The sequence below is a fragment of the Physcomitrium patens genome, chromosome 20, assembly GCF_059467195.1.
Source record: "Physcomitrium patens ecotype Gransden chromosome 20, ASM5946719v1, whole genome shotgun sequence".
Classification (NCBI taxonomy): Eukaryota; Viridiplantae; Streptophyta; class Bryopsida; order Funariales; family Funariaceae; genus Physcomitrium; species Physcomitrium patens.
In genome coordinates, this window is record NC_143429.1 from 13,937,513 (window position 1) to 13,960,598 (window position 23,086).

At 41.2% G+C, this 23,086-nt stretch overlaps 3 protein-coding genes across 3 annotated transcripts; all 3 read right to left on the reverse strand.

The window, feature by feature from the left end:
• Window positions 1-1,623: 1,623 nt before the first annotated feature.
• On the reverse strand, window positions 1,624-5,105 carry LOC112273646 (uncharacterized). The gene is made up of 10 exons (XM_024502657.3): window positions 4,730-5,105; window positions 4,489-4,574; window positions 4,214-4,280; window positions 3,765-3,907; window positions 3,511-3,559; window positions 3,212-3,349; window positions 2,910-2,990; window positions 2,593-2,769; window positions 2,246-2,332; window positions 1,624-1,999 (listed from the first exon to the last, which is right to left on the reverse strand). Exons 1-10 carry the CDS (start codon window positions 5,015-5,017, stop codon window positions 1,934-1,936), a joined length of 1,182 nt encoding a protein of 393 aa, XP_024358425.1. The 5' UTR covers window positions 5,018-5,105; the 3' UTR covers window positions 1,624-1,933.
• Window positions 5,106-5,729: 624 nt separating this feature from the next.
• LOC112273645 (protein MICRORCHIDIA 7) lies at window positions 5,730-15,395 on the reverse strand. Its single transcript, XM_024502656.3, has 21 exons — window positions 13,346-15,395; window positions 12,740-12,814; window positions 12,307-12,341; window positions 12,000-12,078; window positions 11,666-11,758; window positions 11,317-11,401; window positions 11,052-11,127; window positions 10,595-10,723; window positions 10,207-10,305; window positions 9,931-10,032; window positions 9,571-9,732; window positions 9,308-9,403; window positions 9,056-9,107; window positions 8,542-8,653; window positions 8,344-8,423; window positions 7,861-8,090; window positions 7,632-7,688; window positions 7,243-7,385; window positions 6,901-6,976; window positions 6,420-6,563; window positions 5,730-6,287 (listed from the first exon to the last, which is right to left on the reverse strand). Exons 1-21 carry the CDS (start codon window positions 13,755-13,757, stop codon window positions 6,222-6,224), a joined length of 2,403 nt encoding a protein of 800 aa, XP_024358424.1. The 5' UTR covers window positions 13,758-15,395; the 3' UTR covers window positions 5,730-6,221.
• Window positions 15,396-21,262: 5,867 nt separating this feature from the next.
• Window positions 21,263-22,682, reverse strand: LOC112273603 (large ribosomal subunit protein uL1). The gene is made up of 4 exons (XM_024502543.3): window positions 22,631-22,682; window positions 22,057-22,276; window positions 21,582-21,953; window positions 21,263-21,443 (listed from the first exon to the last, which is right to left on the reverse strand). The coding sequence occupies exons 1-4, from the start codon at window positions 22,633-22,635 to the stop codon at window positions 21,390-21,392; spliced, it is 651 nt and encodes a 216-aa protein (XP_024358311.1). The 5' UTR covers window positions 22,636-22,682; the 3' UTR covers window positions 21,263-21,389.
• Between the last annotated feature and the right edge of the window lie 404 nt (window positions 22,683-23,086).

Consider the following 23,086-nt stretch of genomic DNA (forward strand, 5'->3'; position numbering starts at 1 on the left):
AACATGGATAGACAAATATTTTTGATTTTATTGTTTTGACTAAATTTGATTTGATTTGATTGTTTTTGACTAAATTAAACTAAAGCAAAACAAACAAATAACTTTGATGTTTATATTTTTGTACAAATGTAATAAAATAAAACCACAATATGTAATATTATATATATATATATATATATATATCTAGTTTCAAGTATTAATATGTTTCTCCACTACTCAAATACCCACACACAACCTAATGACAAACAATTAGATGGAATAGAACAAATAAACATATGTTTTGTAAATGAAGACTACACCATACAATAATATGATTTAGATGTTTATTCCAAAATTCAAATAATATCAAATCTTGTTACATAAAAATAAAATAAAAACTTCTAGAGCAACACACAATTCTCTTGACATGACTACTACCTAATCCTACATGCATCCAAATATTCCCAATGGTCCTCAATTGTTGGTTCATTATTTTCCTTTCATTGGAACAAATTGTTACCTGGGCTTTATATATCAGAGTGCTTTGGAAAAATTGTTTGACTATACTCGTGCTTGTTTAAATTATGGATCCAACCAATCTAATATTCTTGGTTATAATCAATAGGTCTGTAGTACTTGATTGTTTTTAATATTCTGATTCAACAAAGAATCATACACTAACAATTGTGATAGTTCCATCAAAACACTTACACTGTAAATTATATGGAAGTAACATGAAGAAAACATTGTACTCCAAACGGATTAGTAACTAAAACGCTTCAAACATATTGTCACAATTATGTCATGGACAATTCAATCCATACGCAGTGGAAAACTCTTTGAATTGAATTTGTTGAGATGACGACTGTAAAGAAAACAAAATTTCAATGTCACCAATGCGTACAAGTCAAAACTGAAGATGAGTTAATGTTTGAAAAAAAGGATTATAACACATTTAACTAACAATTTTCTATCAACACAAATAAAATTAAAATAACAATAGATTTGCATTCAGAAAACGATTGTTCTACAGGATTATCTACAAATCTTCAATTAGTACTTTAGAAAAGCGTGATTAACAGTGTAAGAATCAAATGGCCTTAGTAAATGAATGTTAATTTGACCTGGTTAAGTTCTTAATGCACATAAATCAGAAAATCTATGTGAACTCTGGTATTGAAAAAAATCCTATGCTAACACACATTCAATACGTTCTATTAATTATGCTGAAAAGTTTTTACAGATAAGGTGGTGAGTTCAGATGTATTAGCAGTATTCAACTTCTGTTTTGGCAATATGTTTTTCATACCCTCCTCCACGGTGGCATTGACCTCATTAGCACATCAAGGATGTTAACGTTGCTTGTCAAAACGACAAATTTTCAGACCCTGCTGCTACACCGTAACATGAAATAATCTTGTTTGATTTGTAGTATCTGAACCACATTGTTCAGTGACCTCGCATCGCATTTGTGGGAGTCTTCCACATCCTAGAAGATTGTTTCCAACCTCACCCAGAAATATTGTTTTAGCGGAGCAAAACATTAGGAGTCAGTAGCTTTTCAGTTGCTTTGTAAGTATTAAGACCTCGTGAGAAACGTCTGGACTTGAGTGACAACAATATCAGGAACAACTGCTAAATATGTCAAGGAAATTATAAAACTAGCAACTCAAACGAATGCTCTTCTTTGTTCCCACAAAAATCCCGCAAATGACAAATTCTAACGGGCGCAGAAAAACCGTAACCAACTTACTGCACCAATTGCGAACTATCAAACGGAAGCACAACCTCCACAATATACCGGTAGGATACCCTCATCATGAGTTAACCCAACTACCTCACTACACTAAAATACCAAAGCATGATCGAAACACTATTCAAGACAAGGGGAACTTCTTTGGAATGTACTGGTTGCACACCAACAATACCAAGAAGTGTTGCTTCATTCACTAAATTACACGCTAATGTTCTCAACAGCAGGCGCCTTCTTGTCGATCCTCTTAACTATTCCAGCAATCACCTGCAAGATCAGTATCAAGAAGCAAATGTCAGACGTGAGCGTCTAGAAAAAGTGCTGGATTTAAAAGAATCAGAATGTCATTTGTGGTAGTTAACTGCTAGCCACCCCATAACTTCAACAGAATCTTACTGAGCTTAAAAAGCACAAGCGGATATCTGAAAAAAGTAAACCGTCAAGTAAACCAAGGATCAAGAGGAAAGTTCCAGGTCAAACTATTCACAGTGAGAAAAGAGCAGACGCCCATACCTTGCCAGGGCCGAGCTCGTAGCTATTCTGCAGTCCCTTTCCGAGCAAAGTCTTAAGAGTAGTCTCCCATTGAACAGGAGACGTAACCTGCATTTTAGCACAAACTATCAAAATCTATCTTGGACGAGGGAATAACAAGCTCATGCTAATAAACAAGACACAACGTGGAACAAAAGAAGAAATTGGTCCACTCCGGAACATAATTCAACACAACGCTTGTACAACTTTCCGGAACCTTCTCACACTACAACTCAACAGCCAACAGAATATTACTTCTGCGAGACACGGCCCCTGTGTAGCAGTTGCCATCCATTATGAACACAGCAGATTTCCAAACAACAATATACCTGCTGGGCGAGAATCCTTTTGATAGTGGCAGGGTCGGAGTGAGGTGCAGCATCGACATTGGAAATAACTGGAATCCTTGGAGTTCTGATTTCAGTATCAGCGAGGGCAGCTTCAAGCTTCTGAACTGCTGGACTCATGAACCGCGTGTGGAATGCGCCAGCAACTGCAAGTCGTACCTACAGACACAAAATATAAATTGGTGTGATCTCATTATGATAGGCGATTAAGACATCTTTACTCTTCTATTATGTGATGTAGGTGAAAGAGATAGCCAAACGAATACGTCACGGTGACCTACGAAGTTAACGAGACTCACAGTCATACGAGCTTTGAAACTCTTAGCCTTGGCTTCAAGTGCTTCCACACCCTTCACACCACCAGACACTGCATAATTGCCCTGCAGATTCAGCAATATTCGTTAAGCCAGAGGCCAAAATTACTTATATTAAGAGACCAGACAAATCACTCACTCGCAGGGTAATTTTCAAACATGTCCAGAACAGCTTGTGTACGATTCTAGTTTAGAGCACCTAACAGAAACTGAGCATGGAGACGCTATAAAGCCCACAAAAACAACTAAATAGCCACTCTAAAAGGATTGATGTTTCGTTTAAATACCGGGCATAGGAAGTTAGCAATTTGGACTCTTTCATCCTCGCTAACGTCTTCATTGGCAGACTCACAAAGAGCAGCCACTTTCTCTGCGTCCAACCCAATAACGCTGACCATCGCACTTGGGGTCGCATCTGCAGCAGCCTGCAATACCGGAAAGTTTCAGAACCCAGTAAACAGAATCTCCCAATGTGTCAAGAAAGTCCTCACAATGCAATCATCCACTTCTATCCAGCGAATAACAAAGATATAAGATGTTACGGAGCCTAACTAGGGGGTATACAAATGAAGGGCTAAGTAGTGACCTGCATAGCTTCACCCCTGAGCTTCACAAGCTTCAAGCCATCTTCGAAACTGCAACAATCAAAGCCTAAATTATTTACCAAGAGAACAAGAATGTGATGGATTCTATTTCCTTCGACGAATTAATGAATTCTGTTATATGTCGAATAGTTCCACATACGGTTTTAAAGGATGATGCGAAAATTACAGCGAGAATCGGAAGCAAATAGACTGATGACAGCAAATGTGGCAGTAGTTGACATGACAGATACTTTACCTGAAAGCATTAGCAAAAGCCAAAGCAGTGTACTCCCCAAGACTAAGACCACAGGTCACGTCCACAGAGTCGATAATAGCTTGACCGTTCTCTCTGGCTCTCAAAGCCTCAACCGCTGCCAAACTCGCGACGTAGATTGCTGGCTGCTCTCCAAATACCAATATTCAAGAATTAGTCACACTAAAGAGATATTCAAGTAAGAGACACGCAGATGGTTTCATTCAAATCACTGGTTTCGCTCTGAAAGATCTGCACTCATTCTCGACTGCTGCACAAATTAACAACTTATAAAGTCTCAAGAGATCGACCAAAACAATCTGGTTTTAAGTCATTTCCACATGACAGTAATAACAAAAACATGGCTCGCGAGTCCATCATCATTATCCGCGTACTAGACTCAAGACACCGAGATGTAAGTTACATATCCAAAAAGTTGGCATATTGACTACCTGGCTAACCACAGTAGAGTCTAGCTTCTCCTTCGGCCCATTGATAGAGATGTCCAACAAGTCATACCTGTTGCAGTGCCCAGCAAATCGTTTACTACGCAAAGAAAAGCAATTCGCGGGTACCAGCATTGACTTGGAGCAATCCAATTTCCTACGAATCTTCTGTAATTGCTACTAATATTTCAGTGCCATGGTTTCGCATTTAAACATATGCCGACATAAAAAAATGAAAAAAATTATCACTACCAACATTCGGCACCAATTGAGAGCCATACCCGAGAATCTCATTAGCTTTAGAATAGAGGGCAGCCGCAGCCGGGATCGTGTGCACCTCTGATCCCATTCCCACCGCTTGAGCACCCTGCATCGAACACAAATAAAACCAAAATCCTTCACAACTTACCAATCCTTCAGAAGAAAACCTCTTCCCAAATGCCACTCACTCACTCAATCAAACAAACCTCCCTGATAACACCAAAACCCAAAACCCATGACACCCGAAACGTCCCAAAGCACCTGACCGGGGAAGAGAAACGCAGTGGAGACTTTGTAATCCGCGAAGGCGCCATCGTTCGTGGTAACCTCGGCGCCAACGCTCACACTCATAGACACAAACCCTCGTCTTCTAGAGGCTGCAGACTGCGCCGGCAGCTTCCCAACAAGCTTGCTGGGCAGAGACGACAATGCCGAGGACGAAGACAGCATGCGTGTCGGCTTGGCGACTGCCAATGAGATGTCCGTCGTCACTCTCCCTGCCAATGCTGCTGCAGCTCCTCCTGCGCATCCCGCTACCGTCATCGCCATTGTCGCCCCCCACAAAAAACACGCCTCAAATTGCAACAACGATCCCGACAATGCGATGCAGAGCAATCGGTCGACTCGCTACCCCAGTTCCGAAGAATTGCTTGCTGGATGTAGAGAGAGTAGTTAGACGTCTATCCGGAGGGTCGGAATCGCTCTTCGGATTTCTGGGTCTCGAGGGCTGTGGACGACGGAGATTCCGAGGCCGAGCCTCCCAGATTTTTGAATATGCTCATTGGACACACCTGCGCACCGGCTTCTACCGGCTGCGTCGCATTCGAGACCTGCGAGTCAGGTTAAAGTGATGAGGGGCGACCGGCGAATCCAGGTGACCTACCGCCCACTCCTCATCCCACTTCCTTTTGGGTCCACCGCCACGTGTCCGTCGTTTCGCCATTCCCGAGGCGTGGATTAGTTTTCGTATTGGTCTTGGTTCTGGACTCTTTTTTTTTTGTGTGGAGGAGGGGCTAGAGATTCAGATGAGATTAGTGGCGCTGTTGTTTGTTAACTTGTATGTAGAAGACTTGGCTGATAATAAAAAATAATTATTCTGTGTGATTAACATGGATGCCACATATAGCATCATTTAATTGAAGTGTCAGTAAAACATGCTAATGACTTGCCACCGTTGTGCCATTAGTGATTACAACTGAAAATCTAGATCACATTTGCAGTCAACTATTTTTGCAGCACTATATTATGTACTAATTGAAAATCATCAGAAACATTGCCTGCAAGGTTCCCATTCCTAATAAAAATCGGTGTACATATTGGGCCTTAAATTGTACATGGAATGAACTATTTCCGTAGAACTGCACCTGTAGAAACATGACCATGAAGTCTACAGTCGGAGGTTTGAAACAGCTGTGATCAGTGATCTTATGCGTCACAACTGCAAACCTCATAGAAGAATGTTCAAACTGAGTTTAAACAAAACAAAATTTCTGCTCTTACCTCGACCAGACCTCCATTCTGCAATGGTGGCTAGAGATGTACGAAACAGACCACGCTACACTGTGTCCCTACTGCACCATTGACGTCACGACTGGTTTGATGAGTAAACCAATACTCATCATAGGCAAAGCCGTGGTGGTGAAACCAAGATCATGAAATAACTGTACAAAAAGCAGTGCCTGTGAATGTGATAGAATGCACTAACATGTTTCTCATGATTTTGTGAACGGATCACCAATTCACACACGAGGATTCAACACCTTGAGAAACGCAACCGGTGGTTCTCGGATTCCAGTTCTCGCACACGGAGCAGTGCTACCTGATGCACAAAGAAAATAAGAATTAGAAAAATAGTTACGAAACGACTGGATGAATTTAACTTCTCAAGAAACTACAGTCCAGAGAAAGCATGCTCTACTCAAATGCAGGGAATATCATGATATCAACCAACCTTAAGTTTCTTCCTCATCTCTTCATCTTCATGTTCTCGAAGCTGTCGCTCCTCTTCCAATGCAACATGCAGGCTGTCCCGTTCTCGAATACATTTCTCTAAATTGCGCCTGTAAACTGCCTGTTGTTGCTCTAAATCCAGAAGCTGCTTTAGCCACAAGATCAATATTAGCTATCCCATGTTCAGATTTCATCAGTCTTGTCTTAAAACAAAGTAAAATAATACTCTCCACGGGTGTAAACTTCGGAACTCAGAACTAAAATATCTAAATTGCAGAAACATAGATGCGTGAACCACGCATCCTTAACACCCACATTTAAACAACAGCCGACAACTGAGACAAGTGTTGCACTCTTCACAGAATCACTGAATCACATACATCCCACAATAATTTCTCTTCAAAACTTTTCGTCCACATGCATGTGTAATTATTGTGCATTATCGACACGAAATTAACGATAGACAGAACAAGATAACTTACCTGAGCTTCTAGTTTGCGATTTCGATCAATTTCAAACCAAAGACTCTGATCACTTGCCTCCTCCAGCCTCCGGCATCTAAAGTAAAAAAGATTTTAAAAAAAATTAATTTAAAAACAGAAAAGGCAAATATGTTGTTAAAATAATTTATATCTAAGTTGCAAATTAGATTCACAAAGTGGACAACCACCTTACAAATCTGAAAAATGCAAAATTGAAGAGAATCAAAACAATTTCAGAACTCCCGTCAGTGACCATGATTGTAATCTAATAACAGTCTTTGGACATGCGAATGCAGTCAACTGCACAGCTAAATATAGAAAAACTTGTTGAAAGACAACAACCTTTCTCGAATTTGGTCATTTTCATCTTTGAGTTGTTTCAATATTTCAACTTCCACTGCTGCCTTGTGCCCATTAGAAGTGACTGGACGCTGCTGCCCTTGTGGAGGATGGGGAGCCTCTGCAACAGCAGCCCTTCTTACAAACTGGAAAACCGATCAGGAATAAGATTCAAAATATCAAAAGCAGTTAAATAACACGATCTAACGCTGTACACTGAAACATAATGCCATAGGCTAGACAAGGTGCAGACCAATTTTAGAAGATCAAGGTCAACTGGAAAGTAAAATTAAGTGCAACCATGATTCTGACAGCGACATATCCATAACCTTCACGTAACAAGAAATGACAATTCAGGTGTAGAACTGAACAAATAAGAACAAGGAAAATACCATTCTTCCAAGATCTTCCAATGATTTCCGACTATCTTTTGGAACAGACTCGTTAACCTGCAGCATCATAGGAGATGTAGGTTAGCAAGAAACAACACAATGACCAATCACGAAGGGACGTGATATGCAATGAACACTCATGAAGAAAGTGTCTTGCTTTTACCCTAAAGCTTGCAATATAGCTTCATATACATCGAATGAAAAAAAAAAGCGAAGGTTCAGGAAGCACCTTAGCCACAGAGTTTCCATTAGTAAGCGACCCGCTTCTAGATATTGCAGAAGCAGGTTCAATTTCAAGCCGTTGCCTTCCTGATGTACTCTCTCCATAAGTTCGCAAAACCCCTCCACCTCTCCGACCTTCACTTAATGAGTTAGATGGCAAAGAGAGGCGCAAGTCAGCATGGGGGTCTGAAATTGGAGATGACATGGTCGAACCTTGCCCCCTAATCACAACACATTCTGCACATCAAGAACGTTAGGTGAATCAGAAAAATAGGGCCAGACACTACGAAAATTACATAACCATGTGGAAGCACATATACGCAAAGTCTCATACCAACCAACCAGAGCTGTAAATCGAACGCTCAATCAGAAGCAGAATTCATGAACCCAACACCGCAGAATCAATCTTCGTAACGCTCGGTGGCATGATATGCGTCAAAACTTACAATCGCTCATAACTACACAAAAAAAATTTGAAAATTCATCGTACCTCCGGATAGAGAGATGGGTGGAATACTCTTCTTCTTACTCCTTTTGCTTACGTAACCCACTTTATGACAATTATTTGCCCTGGAGAGGTGCTTGTCACCAAGTATTAGAAGTATACACACAGCATACACTCTTTAGAAAAGAATCAGTACATTAACTATATGGATGATGTGCAGAGCTTAAGGATAAGAAAACTGACCAATAGTTCTTCTGCATTTGCAACAAGCGTGACTCTAAGCGTGACAGAACTGTTGTGCGCTCAAAGCCTTGCTTGTCATGAGCAGGTTCAACAAAGTTGGCCTCAAGCACTCCTGCAAAAAAAAAAAAAAAAAAAAAAAAAAAAAAAAAAAAAAAAAAAAAAAAAAAAAACCAGTCCCAAGTCAAAATGAAATAAACACTAGCTCCAAGGTGGCACTGTCCGTAGCACCAGCTTGTTGTAATTAAATGAGCAAGAAATCTCATACGTGAAGACCTACTGGAGAAACTTCCAAGAAAATATTTGCATGTTGGGTTAAGTCGATCTGTGGACGGGAAAAATTGAACTCTATTAACCGTCACATTGCTCTGAGCTCCTGCGTTTACTACTAAACATTTTACGGAAGTCTCAAGCTACTCTGAACCATTTTCTGTTGAATCTCGAGACAAAACATAACGTTCATAGTAATACTCCGACAAATATAACAAACAGTCCTGCAAGCAAAACATTAACTCACCTATTATGCCTCGCCCATCGCTACCAGTGCAATTCCAAATTTTCCAAAATGGCTGCAAAAAAAAAACATGTGACGTTAACGTCCATCCAGCACATGCTGCATCAACTCATTTAGGCATGACATAACATGCAAAATAAGAAATATCCTACGCAACAGAATGCAATGAGATAACTTCCAAGCAAAAAATTGGAGATATGTCCTCTGGAGTATTAAATACAGTCTTACATGTGGAATTGTACAGCAGTGAATTACCTTAATCAGTCGGTTTTTGTGGTACACATTGAAACCTTGTATGTTAACATGATCCTTAGCATCCTTTACAAACCCAATAGTCACAACTGCCACCATCTAAAGGATCACAATGTGTACAGAGTATATCAATTCACTTAAACGTTGTACAATGATTCACACTTCTACATTGAAACTACAGTAAACTCAACAGCTACGCGCTAGCAGACATGGTAGGCACTGAAATAGACTGGATATGCGAGTAATGAAAACAAGTAGCCCCTCACATCAGCTTCTTTTGTAACATGCTCAGCCCCACTTTGTGGCCTATATGTGAGTTCTTGAGTGAACATTAAATCGTCAGTAAGATTGTGATGTTGAACTTCCTGTCCCCGGAGGATGATTTTAAAGCCAGGAGGCATCTTCAAGTACAAAATCGAGACATAACTCTGCCATACAACCATTCCAGCGAAACAAATATAATTTGTAAGCTTCCATACTAAGAAAATTCAATAAGTCAAAAAGAAGGTTTACTCTGTTACTTATTCTTAAATATAGTGAGCATTTGCTTGAATGAAGTGTAAGTAGAATAGCAAAAAAAAAAATATGAATGAAGATAGTTACGATAAACAGAAAGTGTGAGCTACCCGCAAAGAGTGACGATAAGTGAGGAAATGTCTAGAGTTCGGAAACCGCTGAACCATTTGAATTTTCTTCTCATCACGATTCGCTCCCCTGATTTGAATATCCTAGAAATTCCAACACAGTCGGTTACCTCGAACCTGCAACTACGCTCAGAAAAGTAGCAGAAAGGCCACGAAATGACGTGCGCACCTGACTTTTGACATATTTTTCTGCAATTTCTGATACCGTTGAATAACAAGGATATTCGTAAAGACAAGATAAGGAGACTGGTTACTCACAGAAGGATCTGTGTCGAAGTCTAGCTCGAGTTGACCCTGGTCATCCTCCCACAGATTGTACAAGACGATTTTTGTACCATGGTCTTTCATTCCTGTAAACTGCAAAAGCAATATAACTTAGATAAGTGCTTTTCTCACTACAAGATCCTCTTCATTTTGGAGTTTCCATCCTGTTGCAAAGGGTGTGATGAAACATAAAAATTGACGACACCGATGCGAGCATTGCAGCAACGGCCTCTGATTTCATGAGATTTACGTGAATAACGTGTCTTCTTACAATTGAGGAACCCACGTCTGCATCATATATTCTAGACATATAAAAATCTTTAATTTCACTGAATAAATTCAAGCATACACAGGAAATGTGTCAAGATTGTAACAAACAAACCTGGTCAAATAACTCTTCCTCACTACCGTAAGGAGACCAAGTCTGAATTGTTTCTAAGTTGTGAGTCCAATCGTTCAAAGTTGTCCTCAACATTTTCCACACCTCGCCATCTCCAATTTCATAATCAATCTGCACAAGGTAAGGACCTTTCCTCAGAAGCTGTAACGTATAAAAAATCAGACCAGGATTAATTAAGTGCCAGACCCCAAAACTTATGAATGTTTGTCGTAAGACAAGTAAGATAATCAATGGACATCTACTTCGTATGAAAACGTAAGTCTAAGAATAATGACAACTTTACATTCTACTTCTCTATGAAAGAACCTGATATCCTCCAATTGAGTGACTCCAGTATAAATCCCAAAAGCTGACATATCTTCTCAAGTAACGTCAAGTTTCAACCATACTTCTGAAAAAGATGATCAAAGGTGCGCAAACTGTCAGCAACACTACTCACCATTGGAACAACTATGTCGTCATGTCCAGTTTGTCTCAAAAAGGTAAAAGAGAGCATACCAATACTCTGCGTAGCTCTGTAAAGCAACATGTGTCGGATTGAGACTAGGTCCTATTGTGCATTGTCATGAGAAAGCTTCTGATCTAACACGATGATTCACAAAATCCATCAAAAGAATGATGCACAAACAGGAAAAAATGTGCTAAAAAAAGTTCGCAAGGCATGAATTCGTAAAAGCTCTCAATGGCCCGAAGTGGAGACTTACCTGTGCCCATTAGATGCACGAGATCGAGAAAAGACAATAACATCAGCAGCAAGGCGCATGGTGCTAGTCTTAAAACCATTTCCATCTACAAATTTGAGAGAATAAGATCATGTCAAATCCAAGGCATTGGTCAGAGAGCAAAGACTAATCCACAAAGAATTCACAGTAGCAGGTCGGCTTGAAACACAGTGCAGAACATAAGAAGTCGTAAACGTGCAGCTTCAGTTGGCAGCCAAAAACCATGTCCGTTGTAGTCATTGAAATTTTTCAATACACATAACCTAAAATTTGACATAAATGTATGTTCATGGAGGGAAGAAGAAACGGTTGAGAAGGCAGCAGTACATACATTGACCGATCGTGTTGGCACCTTTGCTCTTAGCAGAGTATCCAAGGGACATGCATTGACGCATGCGATCAGGAGTCATCCCGCCGCCATCATCTATAGCCGAATGTTACAGGAAAATAGATGGGTCAGTAAGAGAGGTATGAAAATAGGAAAGACTTTTCTAATAAATACTACTCACCTGGAAGCAAGTGTAGATTTAACCAGACGACATGCTAACCAGGACAAATGTAATTCATGTGTAAGCATTCTCAGCCAAGATTGACAAAAACTACAATGTAACTCATAAAAATATCGCCCCAGTTCATAAAATTGAGCGTCAGCAGAAAGTACTTGCCTTCAATGACGAGCATTGGGGAACGATTTCTAGGATGTAAAGACACATCAACATTAACAAACGATGCGCCATTCAACACCTGGAAATTGGATAAAATTAACCACTGGATGTAAGCAAAGTTTCTGATAAACTTCTCGTCTCAGTAGAAGTAATAAGCAACACGTAACACGCTACACGCCACTACACACCCAAACTCCAAGCCTAATATATCAATGAATATTACAAATGGAAAGAGGGCCAAATTTCATTGATCATCAACTCTCTAGGAACTCCAACCATCATATTTTTGCTGGGAGACAAATCTTACCTCGTCCACAGCGTTGTCCACTAGTTCAGCAACAGCTGCAAAAACATATTCATTGATTATTAGATGTCATCTTAAAGAAAAGAGGCACCTAGAATAATCCTGTGCTGTGACACTTTTTTAAGGCTGGAAAATCGTGGATAAGAGCACATGTCTCATTGAAACATTATGTTTGAAAAAAGGAGCTAACCTCCATTTTCGCAGAAACTTCGTGTAATAACATTTGTAACTTATGTATGTAAATGCATAGCAATTCCAACCGAAAGCGAACTGAAAGAGGTGATAATCATTGTCCACACGACTAACAATTTCACGTCTCCGATGTCAGTAGGTTCAAAGTAAAGTAGTACATATCTCCAAAACAAACTGGACCTCTCTTTTTAACAAACAAACAAATAAAGAAAAAAACGAAGTGAATGACGCGAGTGTATTGTACCTCCAAGAGCCCATCTATGGCTTGTTGCATTGGAGTGTAGAAACTTCGGATGGACTCTAACGTGATCAATTGCACCTGATTGAAAAAAGAGCGAACATTTCAGACGACGTTGCTTATTTTAACTTCTGAGCGTTATTAAATGTTTATTTTTTTCTACAGCACAATGCTGTCTTCATGACACGTGGTGAAACAATAAATGACGGCATAATCTGCATTGAATTGCACGCGTCTAAATCGTCACTTGACAGAAACGGTGTCATGAGGGAAACTGTCCGCACTAAATCTCCCTTCCATGCCATTTGAGTCTGGATTTTCGAAAATGGCAAATCTAACTTCTCAAAAGGCTTGAAAATGAGAAAATAGTAATACACACAATAAAGAATCTCTTCAAAGACCTCTAATATACTGTTATAAAGTGAGGGTACTTGGCGAACAGGTATTACATGCATGAAAAAAAATTATAGGATCTAAACATTCTGAATTTTCAATAAAAACAGATGTCATGATCTTATATCACCAAGCCAAGTGTCTTCAGAAAATTAATTAATTAATTGAAAATAAAAATAAAAAAACGCAGCACAAATCTTCAAAGACATTACTTTTCACCTGCTTTTTGCGTGACAACGGCATGTTGCCCTTCATAGTCTCCAGCTTTCCAGAACTGTTTGCAGGAGGTTCGAGACTCGGGCGTCTTCCGCGCAGACTCATCGAGAGAGGGTTGAGGGAAAAAAGGTAAAGCAACCGGTGAAACAATCTTCGATTCTTGACCAAGGTCTGAATCTCCATGCGCATGATTCTTCAAATCCTCATATCTCCACGCATTCAATCGTAGATCATCCACAGGCTCTACTTTCTGCTTCTTCTGCACAAAGCCTTCACTCCAAGGGTTTTCCTGTGGACTGGCTCTCTTACCCAGTTCGTCTCCGTCTCTGGGTTCATCGCTGTTGGTACTGCTGGAGCTGAGTTCGTATACATCGTCCGCCCCCTCTTCCCTCTTTACTGTCCCCAGTGCAGACATTGCTGCACCTTCTGTCCGTACAGTCAGTGTATGGGGCTAAAGAGGAACCCGAACATTGCTCACTATAGCAAAAAATATGTGACTCTGACTTTGCCCTACCAAGACTTAGCAAATACCTTTGTTACGTCAAGTTGTAAATGTTATATTTAGTATACTGCGTATGGTTGAATAATTGGCCTTTATATAGAAAAATAGACCATGGCGGTATACAATTCTGCTCTCGAAGTTAGGCTGCTCGGTGCGAGAATGATAATATTGCAATAACAAAAATAGTTGATCTCGAAGTCTAAATGCATTGCCGCAACACTGACCACCACTTGCAGTCAATTTTCTTCTCAATGACAAGGCATAGAGGCTTCAAACAAAGAGTATTTGAACGAAAAACGCGTCTAACTCTACTTTCGACGGGCTGCAATTAACCTCTCCAATAAATCCCTCTTGCTTTCTACTCGTTTCATCTCGCTACTTATCGGAGCAAGCCAGTTATGTCGACAATCTCAGATTACCGATCACAGGATGAGCTGCGCCAATAAAGTCCTTGGGCACCTCTCGGAAACCTACCGTGGTCGAGATGACTTCTATGTAGTGTACACGTAGAGTGGCTTGTAACCGCGAAAATATCACCTTACCAATTCCTGGTAGAAGTCTCAAAACCCTGACATAGAAAGTGGTGAAGAATTATAGCTTCCCAACGCACCCGGAACTCCACAAGGAGCATTCCTGCATTGCGAGTTTCAAAAAGTACCTAGGGTCCCCTAAGTGCTCACAGCAGGCACGCTGAAACAGCAACCTACCAAATAGAAACTTCTTCTTCGCAGGGCATTAGAACCGGTAAGCCAAAAAGACGCAACGGTCAACGCAAATCAGCGCAGACTTTCAACTGCGATTTCCGCACAGAACAACGTAACGTGAAGCACGAAAAGGGCCTCCCCAAGGCTAATCCCTGCCGCCACCTGCCCCTGAAATTCCAAGCACCTTGTGATGCTCATAATAAAAAACAAACAAACTACCAAACCTAGAAGCCGGCCTTCACGACGAAATCTTAGCCTCCACCTAGTCACTCACAAACCATGTGCACATCCTGTCCTCTTTCATTCCCCCTCGCCTTATCGAGGACCTCTTCTCCAACCCAAATACTATCCGCAGGCCACATTTTCACGGTAAGGAAGCACGTCCAAGCTCAAGACCTCCCCACTTCGACCGCAAAACCGGAACAAAACCCCTACCAACCACGCCACGCAACCAGGCCACTCAATAAAAACTCGGCGCAAGACGACCTCGGGTCCAAGTACAAAAATAAATACTATCGTATTCCAGTGGCTCTCCTCTTCTCCGTCTAGACCACCACCAACATACAGATGAACCCGCGGCCCCTCAGCATCGCACTGATGCGAAAAAACGAACACACCACTCCAAAAAACCACACCTGACCTTCGAAACCCTGGGCGACGAGAAAGCTAAGCCTGGGATCAACACCGAATGCTGCGCGGACTAGCTCCACGGCTGCGTCTCGGTGCCGTGCACCACGGATTAGGACTTGCACACACGCGTGCAAGACGGGGGGGGGGGGGGGGGGCAAACCGATCACAAGAGCTTATCGAATTGTTCGCAGTTTGTGTTTCGTATGCCGACGTATCGCGAGTTAACTCGGCGTCGAGCTGCTGCCGGGGTTTCGAGATAAAAAGAAAACGAAACTAAAGTGGAAGATGAAGTGCGGATGAAGTCCCGTTCCTGTTCTCGTTCACCTTCCAGTTCCTACTTCCTGTTCCCCTCCGGATTCGATCCACTCTCTCCAGGGTCGTTACCAGCGTGATCGTCGGGTGGGGCCAGGTTCGGCCAGGCCGGGCCGGGCAGGGTCGAAGGGTGCCCGCCGTCCGCGATTTGCATCCCTATACCCGTTCCTGTTCCCGTTCCCCGTTCCTGGTTCCCCGCCCTCTGTCGCGCTCTCTCTACCTGCCAACTTTCAAATTCCAATGGGCAGCAACTGCGAACTGATATGATTGGCAGACAAAGTTTCTGAGAATATGTCCCTCTCAGCCTCCTTTTGCTTTTTCCCTCTTTGCCCTCTTCCCCCTTTTACTTTTTCGCTTTTCGCTTTTCTTCGTCTCTGGAAAGTGAAATAGTTCAATATATTTATAATTATTATAATAATCCAATTTGAGCAATATTTGGATTTTTTATAATTATTATAATTATTGGATTTTTTATGTTTTTCGAGAATTTTTCTCTTTCTTTTTCTTTATTGAAATTAACTTAAAAAATAAAAAAATCGTATAAATATCGTTTATTGGCTTTCTACAAAAAAATATAAACTATATCTAATGTGAGAATTGTTTGTAAGTTCTTGTTAATTATTATTATCATCATCGTCGTCACAACAAATACAGCAACATTAATCCAGGAGGTGTATTATAATAAACCTTCAATGTTGGGGTTCATAAATCTTATGATGTTATATTAAAATTTTATTCTTTTTAGTTATTTTTCTCTGTAAAAGCAACACATTTGAATTTTTGATTTTGTAAAACACAAATCAAAATTCCCACTAAACTAAATGCAACACATTTATTTTATTTTTATCTTTTGGATTTTAAAAACAATGTAGCTTTTCTCTATTTTGAATGATGCATGGAAAGTTACTGTCAATTGAAATAAGCTGGTAGGAAATTCAATGTTGTGTGAGATTCTTTCACAACTACCTCGTTTGATTTGTTTTTGATGTTCACGAAAATCTAACAGAGTTGTTCACATGTTTTCAACATTACACCGCATCAGCTGTGTACATGTACTTCACAAAACATTCAAACAAAACTCTTTTACAGTTCAACCACATCAAATTTCTTTACATGTGCACTGAAATAATAAATTCAAGGAAGTTGGACGAGTAACTAAAATTATGGAGTGTGCAATTGTGGTTTATTAATATCTTAATATGTACATATTTAGAATGGAAAAAATATATATTGTGCATTTTTATACGTCGAGGAAAACGTATTTACGTAAATAAAGCTAAATTCGGTTTTACCCATCTCAAATTTCTGTCCACATGTAAATTAATATGCCACCAGAAACTAGGTTAAATATATGTCTCTGTGTGTGTGTGTGTGGAATTGCATAAAAACCTAGATACTTTTGGAATAAAGATCAAATTAAAAAAATTTAATATTAGGTTTATAAATTGGCCATTCATATCTATTAATATTTTGGGGTTTAATGGCACATGTAATGGGGTTTTGCTTCACTGAACGCTCAAAATTTTGAGCACAAAACGGACAGTTTACCCATACAAACAAAGGAAAACCAAAGTGGAATGAAAACATAAGTAAAGTAAGAAAAACGTGGACAGAGGCCAAAAAACCCTAAAATATAAAGTCAAATAGTTGTGTCGTTGTTCAAGTCTGTGGGAGCGGGGACTTGTTGGGGAACATCGGTCGGGAACAACGTAGGGAACTGACGTTCCCCAAGGCCATCGGACTAGTGCGGCGAGACCCCCGAGGGCAACGAGTCGGCGAAATGCATCGATAAATCGGAGGAGCAGCGTCGAATTCTTCCCAAACCCACCAGCAGCGAGTGCTCGATTGAATATCCACGATTGCAAAGTCGATTTCTGTAGCTTGTTCGTGTCAATGCAACTCAAACAACATAAAAATCGAAGAAGAAGAGCAATCTCTGTGCACATTTGTTGATGTTTTCACAGGTTTCTGGTTCTGGTTGTTGGGCTGGGGCCATCGTCTCGCGCTTGGCAAGACATAGCGGGAAATCTTGTTGACCCACATGGAAGAGCATCATTTTCCTGTCGCTGGATTGTCCATCAACGCGGTCTAATCAAGTCTCCTTCACAGAACTTGCGCGCTGCATTGAAATCTCTCGCCGCAGGAGGTTTCGTCGCGGGGATATCGTGCTCTTTGATGTGTAATCAAACGCTTGCTGCATGATGATTTCTGCTGTTAATTTTATCCTTTACTTGGTGCGGTAGCTCCGTAGTCGTCGGATTGGTCAATTGAGTAGAGTTGGGTTGAGGTTCAATTCGAAGGAACCCCTTCGCAGAATGAGTCGTAAACAAGTGTCATTCGCTTCTGAAGGATAGAAGTAATTTGCAGAGGTGAAGTAAGGGATGCGTGTCTTAGGGGAATGCAGGTCAGGATAGTTCTTACATCATTTAGCCTGCTAACGTTGCGTCAGGGAGAAGGAACAGACATCGAAGATGAATGTGGCAGCACCATTTGACGTGTGGGTCAGAGAACGAAAGTGATTGGTTCTGAGGGGTTCGGAGGGACTGCTGCAGCGGTTACGTGCGATCCAACAATATAGACGACGGGATAGCCCTCGGAGATGAACGTATATTCTGCAGTTCGTGCTTTCTAAATCGGGTGCGCTGAGAAAGCAGCATTATGGAATGATACCCAGAGTGCATGTGATGAAATTGTGCGGTCATCAGGTGACTGCACACGGTGATCGATAAGGAACTTGGGTTCATTCAACCTCTGAATCACTGGCGATGAGGTTGCGTGCAGGTTGCGAAGTATCGGGCACGATTCTATTTCGGAGCATCATTGCAAAGTTCCACTATCGTGAAGATAATTGTGCAGGAGGTGGTTTACGAGAAACGAAGGAGAATGGGAACGGTTGTTTATCCACGAGACGAGACCATCTTGTGGTTGTAAGTCGATTTTAAGTTCTTTCATTTGCAGCGTTTGAGAGAGCTCTAATCGAAGCATTATATTCCAGGACAACTCCCTGGCACCGTTTTGACATGTTCCCGAATGTAGTTAGGGTTCCAAAGGCTGGAGCAACACAGAATTGAGATGAATTCGTTGATTATGCTGAGTTCGTCTTTGAAATATTTCCTCTCTCGATCGATTTTACCCGACTTGTGCAGTCTTCGACTTTCGTATAGCATGGTGCAGCCCCACAAAGAATTACTGTTCTATCCCACATCATGTTGAGTTCACTGGCAGATGTACTCCGATTAGAGGAGCTTTCTGTATTGGAAAACGCAATTCGTTTAGTCCTCGTGGAATTTTTATCGTCTTGCAGCAATACACGTGCAAAACTCAGGAGATGACATCTGTATTCACAGTTCAGAATGCGAACAAGACTACTATTATGCACTCCCCATGAAACACCCAAATCTGAGGCGACTCGATGATGCCATTAAAACCCAGCTTCGCAAATCCTTTGTCTCTTCTATGCTTCGGAGGCAACAGTTGTGGCCTCTTCCCATGAAATACACGTTTCCTGTCCAAGCATTCCGATACTCACGTCAACAAATTGCGCTATATCATACACAACGCCGACTAAAAACTTTTCCCACACCCAGAAGTTAGCAGATCTTTACTTCCAGCTCAGACATGATCTTTACTGGATTGGTTGAAGGGATGTGAAGCACCGAAACAGATCGGGACAACCGGAACATGACAATAATTTCATCACGATCGCACCATAATAATGCACATATACAGCAAGGAAATCAGCATATTCTTACAATCAGTAGGAGATCGAGACCGATTCTAACATTCGGGGTTAGCAACTTGGCATGAGTTGACCTGAACAATCAGACACCGCAGTATTAGTACTGCATGGCAACCATCGGCATATCCACGAGTTACTAGTTAAAAAAGTCTGCACCACAAGGTTGAAGAACCCACACAAAAGCCGATGATCATGCTGGTAGTGCTGATGAGGCAGCGATGCTAGTGGCCTGTTTAGCTTCAGCACCACCACTGGGTTCCGAAGCACGATGCTCTCTAGCAACTTTCTCTCTGTCTGACGGCGGTTCCGTGGAAAAAAAACGCTTGTTCTAAAGAGGGTGCTACTACAGTTGATTGTAGAAACGGCGACACATGATGCAAAAGGCGAGAGAAACCTTGAACATGATAAGGTTCTCACGACAAGTTGCCTACGCATGCTAGATTCTTCTCTGCCTACGATCCTCTAGAGTCTGTGAGAGTATTGTTTGTACCGATGCAGCCTTCGGCATTGCATCAAGACCCTGCAAATTTTAGGGATGCAGCTTCAGGTCCAAAGACAAGAAAGATGTGTATTACTTAGCAGAAATAATACATTCTTCGAAGTTTTGAGTCTACTCACTAACTCGGTGACAAGTAAGAAAAGTTCTGGTTTGCTTGGGATTTGTAAGGATGAAAATGCACATGATTTTAAGAAAATTTTACTATACTCTTGACTAAAAATCTGACAAAAATAAACATTTTGCGTTTTCATCTTTGCCAGTTGTACAAATAAAAACATAAATTTTAAAAACTAAAATTCAACGAGTTTTATAAAAGAAAGGTGTACTACAAACAAGGGCATTCTGGTGAGTCCTACTCGCATTTTTATGGTTTTATTTATCCATCTAATAAATTTCCAAAAAGCTGTTGAATTTCATATTATTCTGTTTGCGCATACACACACGTAGAAATAAATAAACAGATAATCATACATGTATATGTGTACATATACATATACAGATACAGAAATATGTACTGTTATAAATAAGAACCGCTAATCTGTGATCAGCATCTGCTATGTCGACATGAATTTTACCGGCAATTGCTCTCTCACCAGCGGTTTAGATTGAATCCAACCTGGATTGTGTTTCGGCAGTTGTTAGGTTCATGGTTATCCAGTTCACAGCAACCACTGATGGATTCGTTGAGAGACAACGATGTCGTGCTACACACTTTCCCGCAAGCATCCAGATGCCGGTGACTACACTCAATCTAATCGTGAAAGTCAGGATTGTAAAGTGCCGAAAAAATTGTAGGTAATCAGTTAGTTCACTCTGGGAGCGTGTTGATGCAGAGCTTTATTAATCATCGTACGTGGAACATCTTGATCGTCACTCAAGTCCAATCTGCACATCGAGGGTTTCCAACAACGTTTGCTGAACAGACGTCTGTACGTTGAGTGTGGCTCGAGGTTGCACCAAATATGCCAAGATGAGACGGTAGTCACTTCCTTCCACCCACTGCAACCAATCTCTACAGGTCAATGAAAGGAACATATAGCCAACAGTCGTACTGAATTCGCGCGCTCGAGGAATTTGTAGGCACTGCTTAAGGGCTGACTTATAGCTGTTTAACATCATCTGAGAAGCATTGGAGTATTCATTTCGATATTCAGGTCTAATTTCTTCGGGAATACGTCGGTTGAGGCCGTCTTACAGAAGCGTGACTGTTAGAGAAAAATGTAAAATGCATATCGGTATTGTGCGTATAGCTTGTAAATCGACACAGTCGTGTAGCCGCATAGAGACTGACATCTGCTGAAGAGGTACTAAAGCACATAATCCATCGATATACTGATAGATTGTTTTACCAGCAAGTTTAAGCAGTGTCGTTCAAGCGGCGTGATACACTTCTTGAATGTGGAACGAACAGTCAGACATTATCCTGACATCAATTATCAAAGAATTTCTAACGCGAGGAAAAGGAGCAGGCAAAAGCAAAGTCATCACGGATACATAGGGTGAAGCACAGAATTTGGATATGGACAACGGGGAATGAAAATATGAAAGCATCATTGTGCAAAATTGATAGATAGTTGCGTCCGTATTAAGAATAGACTTTCACAATCTCAAATTCTGGTCTTTCAGACCCATTGGAATGCTCAACTCGTATACGCTGGAACCTAGTAAATACGAACCGGAGTGCCCATGGTTGTCTTTAAGTACAACACTCGGACCTGTTACAAAAATTCAAACGTTAGATAAAATACTGAACTTAGACATTGTATGACCATCACTTAATAATGAAAATACAAGCATCACAAGAACACCTTCAGATATACTGCATTCAAATAGAAAGGAACAAATGTACTTACATTCTGCCAGTTCTTCTTCAACAGGGACACGAGGAAGTTAACACCCATTTGTGTGTTCTGGAAGATTTGCTTTTCCTCCATATCACAGTTACCGATGGCGACTCCCATGCACAACACCTTCTTCAGTTGGAACTTAACCATGGCCTTTAACTCCTGACCCTTGGACTCCAAAGACTCTTGGTGGGACACAAGGGTGGGAAACTTTCCGGCTTTGTTCAAACCAGGTCCCAACAGACGGGGAATCTGCTTAATAACAGACTCGGAAGCCAAGAAAGCATGGTACTTCTTAGCCAGCTTCTTGACGAGCTTCTTATTCTTGTTCATCTTCTTCAAGCTCTCAACATCCATGTATTCCATACCGATTTTGTTTGCCTATTGTCAGATGAACGTTGGTTAAGAAATGAGACATTAATCAAGATAATCTAAAAATGAAACAAATATGAAGGCAAAAATTATTCCAATGTGCGAATATGACCTCCTCGACGTGCTGAGCATCTCCAAGCATGCACACTCTCATCTTAGGACGAGGAATGTGTGGCAGCTTCACAGAGCCGCTGAAACGTTTGTCTTTCTGGGGGTCGTAGTTCTTCAGACCAATCTGAAGCTCTACAGTTTCAGTGAACTTCCGGTTCTTCTCCTTGGCCGCAGTGGTGATCTGCGTAATGGCCTCCCGGAGGACATCGCTCTGGAGCTTACTGCGTCCGAAAAAATCATTCCACGTCCGTCAGCTACAAATTAAACCTAACAACCATTAAACAACTCACCACAGGAACTAAATTTCCAAAGCAGAACTCACGCAGGCATACCTTGCACCAACCAGAACGAAGTAGACGCAGACGAGGCTCGCCCCATTGAACAGATTGAACTGTCAAAAGGACTCACCCCCCGGAGTAAGCACCCCGGTACCCATTTGGGGAGTGCGGCGACATCGCAGCACTCCGCCCGCGGCTGGGTGAACCGCGCGACGAGGAATCCATGTGACCCAGCACTAGAAAGCTCAAGAAAAAGAGGGAGGGTGCTCAGTGCACCCTAAAGGAAGAGAAACGAACCTCATGGCTGGAGTAGAACTAACTGTACCGGGAGAAACACAACGGCGCTGCAGAGCTGTGAAAGAGCTTCAGATATACCCTAGTCGTGGCTTTGTACACAAAGGTCGGGATGAGCCTCATGCCCTAATTGCGGCCCCCTTCGCCGCTCAGACGGCCTTGGGTCAGGGCCACGGAGTTAGGGGTTGTTGCAGGTTGAGCAATCTAATATTAAATGCTCGAAAATAGAAACGTGTATTATTTATTTATTTATTTATTTTGACGAAATAAATAACTGAACACGCAGTGATTTTCTTAGATGTGTGTATATATGTGTATGTATGTGTGTATATATGTATGTATGTATATTACTATTAGTTTTTGTACATATGTCTGCTTTTATGATGGAACTGAGAAAGCGAATCGGAGTTGAGATACTTTTTCACAGAAAATCAATAATTTAATGGATTTTATGTTTAT

What these genes read in the sequence shown, in the direction of transcription:
- LOC112273646 (XM_024502657.3), bottom strand. Translation starts at nt 5,017, where the DNA reads ATGGCGATGACGGTAGCGGGATGCGCAGGAGGAGCTGCAGCAGCATTG. An exon ending in ACTCTACTGTGGTTAGCCAG is followed by an intron (nt 3,908 to 4,213) that starts GTAGTCAATATG and finishes TTTGGAGAGCAG; the next exon opens with CCAGCAATCTACGTCGCGAG. An exon ending in TTGCTAACTTCCTATGCCCG is followed by an intron (nt 2,991 to 3,211) that starts GTATTTAAACGA and finishes CTGAATCTGCAG; the next exon opens with GGCAATTATGCAGTGTCTGG.
- LOC112273645 (XM_024502656.3), bottom strand. Translation starts at nt 13,757, where the DNA reads ATGTCTGCACTGGGGACAGTAAAGAGGGAAGAGGGGGCGGACGATGTA. An exon ending in TGGACAACGCTGTGGACGAG is followed by an intron (nt 12,079 to 12,306) that starts GTAAGATTTGTC and finishes TCCAATTTCCAG; the next exon opens with GTGTTGAATGGCGCATCGTT. An exon ending in AGATGAGGAAGAAACTTAAG is followed by an intron (nt 6,288 to 6,419) that starts GTTGGTTGATAT and finishes TTTGTGCATCAG; the next exon opens with GTAGCACTGCTCCGTGTGCG.
- LOC112273603 (XM_024502543.3), bottom strand. An exon ending in ATGCTCAGCACGTCGAGGAG is followed by an intron (nt 21,954 to 22,056) that starts GTCATATTCGCA and finishes ATCTGACAATAG; the next exon opens with GCAAACAAAATCGGTATGGA. An exon ending in TGAAGAAGAACTGGCAGAAT is followed by an intron (nt 21,444 to 21,581) that starts GTAAGTACATTT and finishes TTTTTGTAACAG; the next exon opens with GTCCGAGTGTTGTACTTAAA.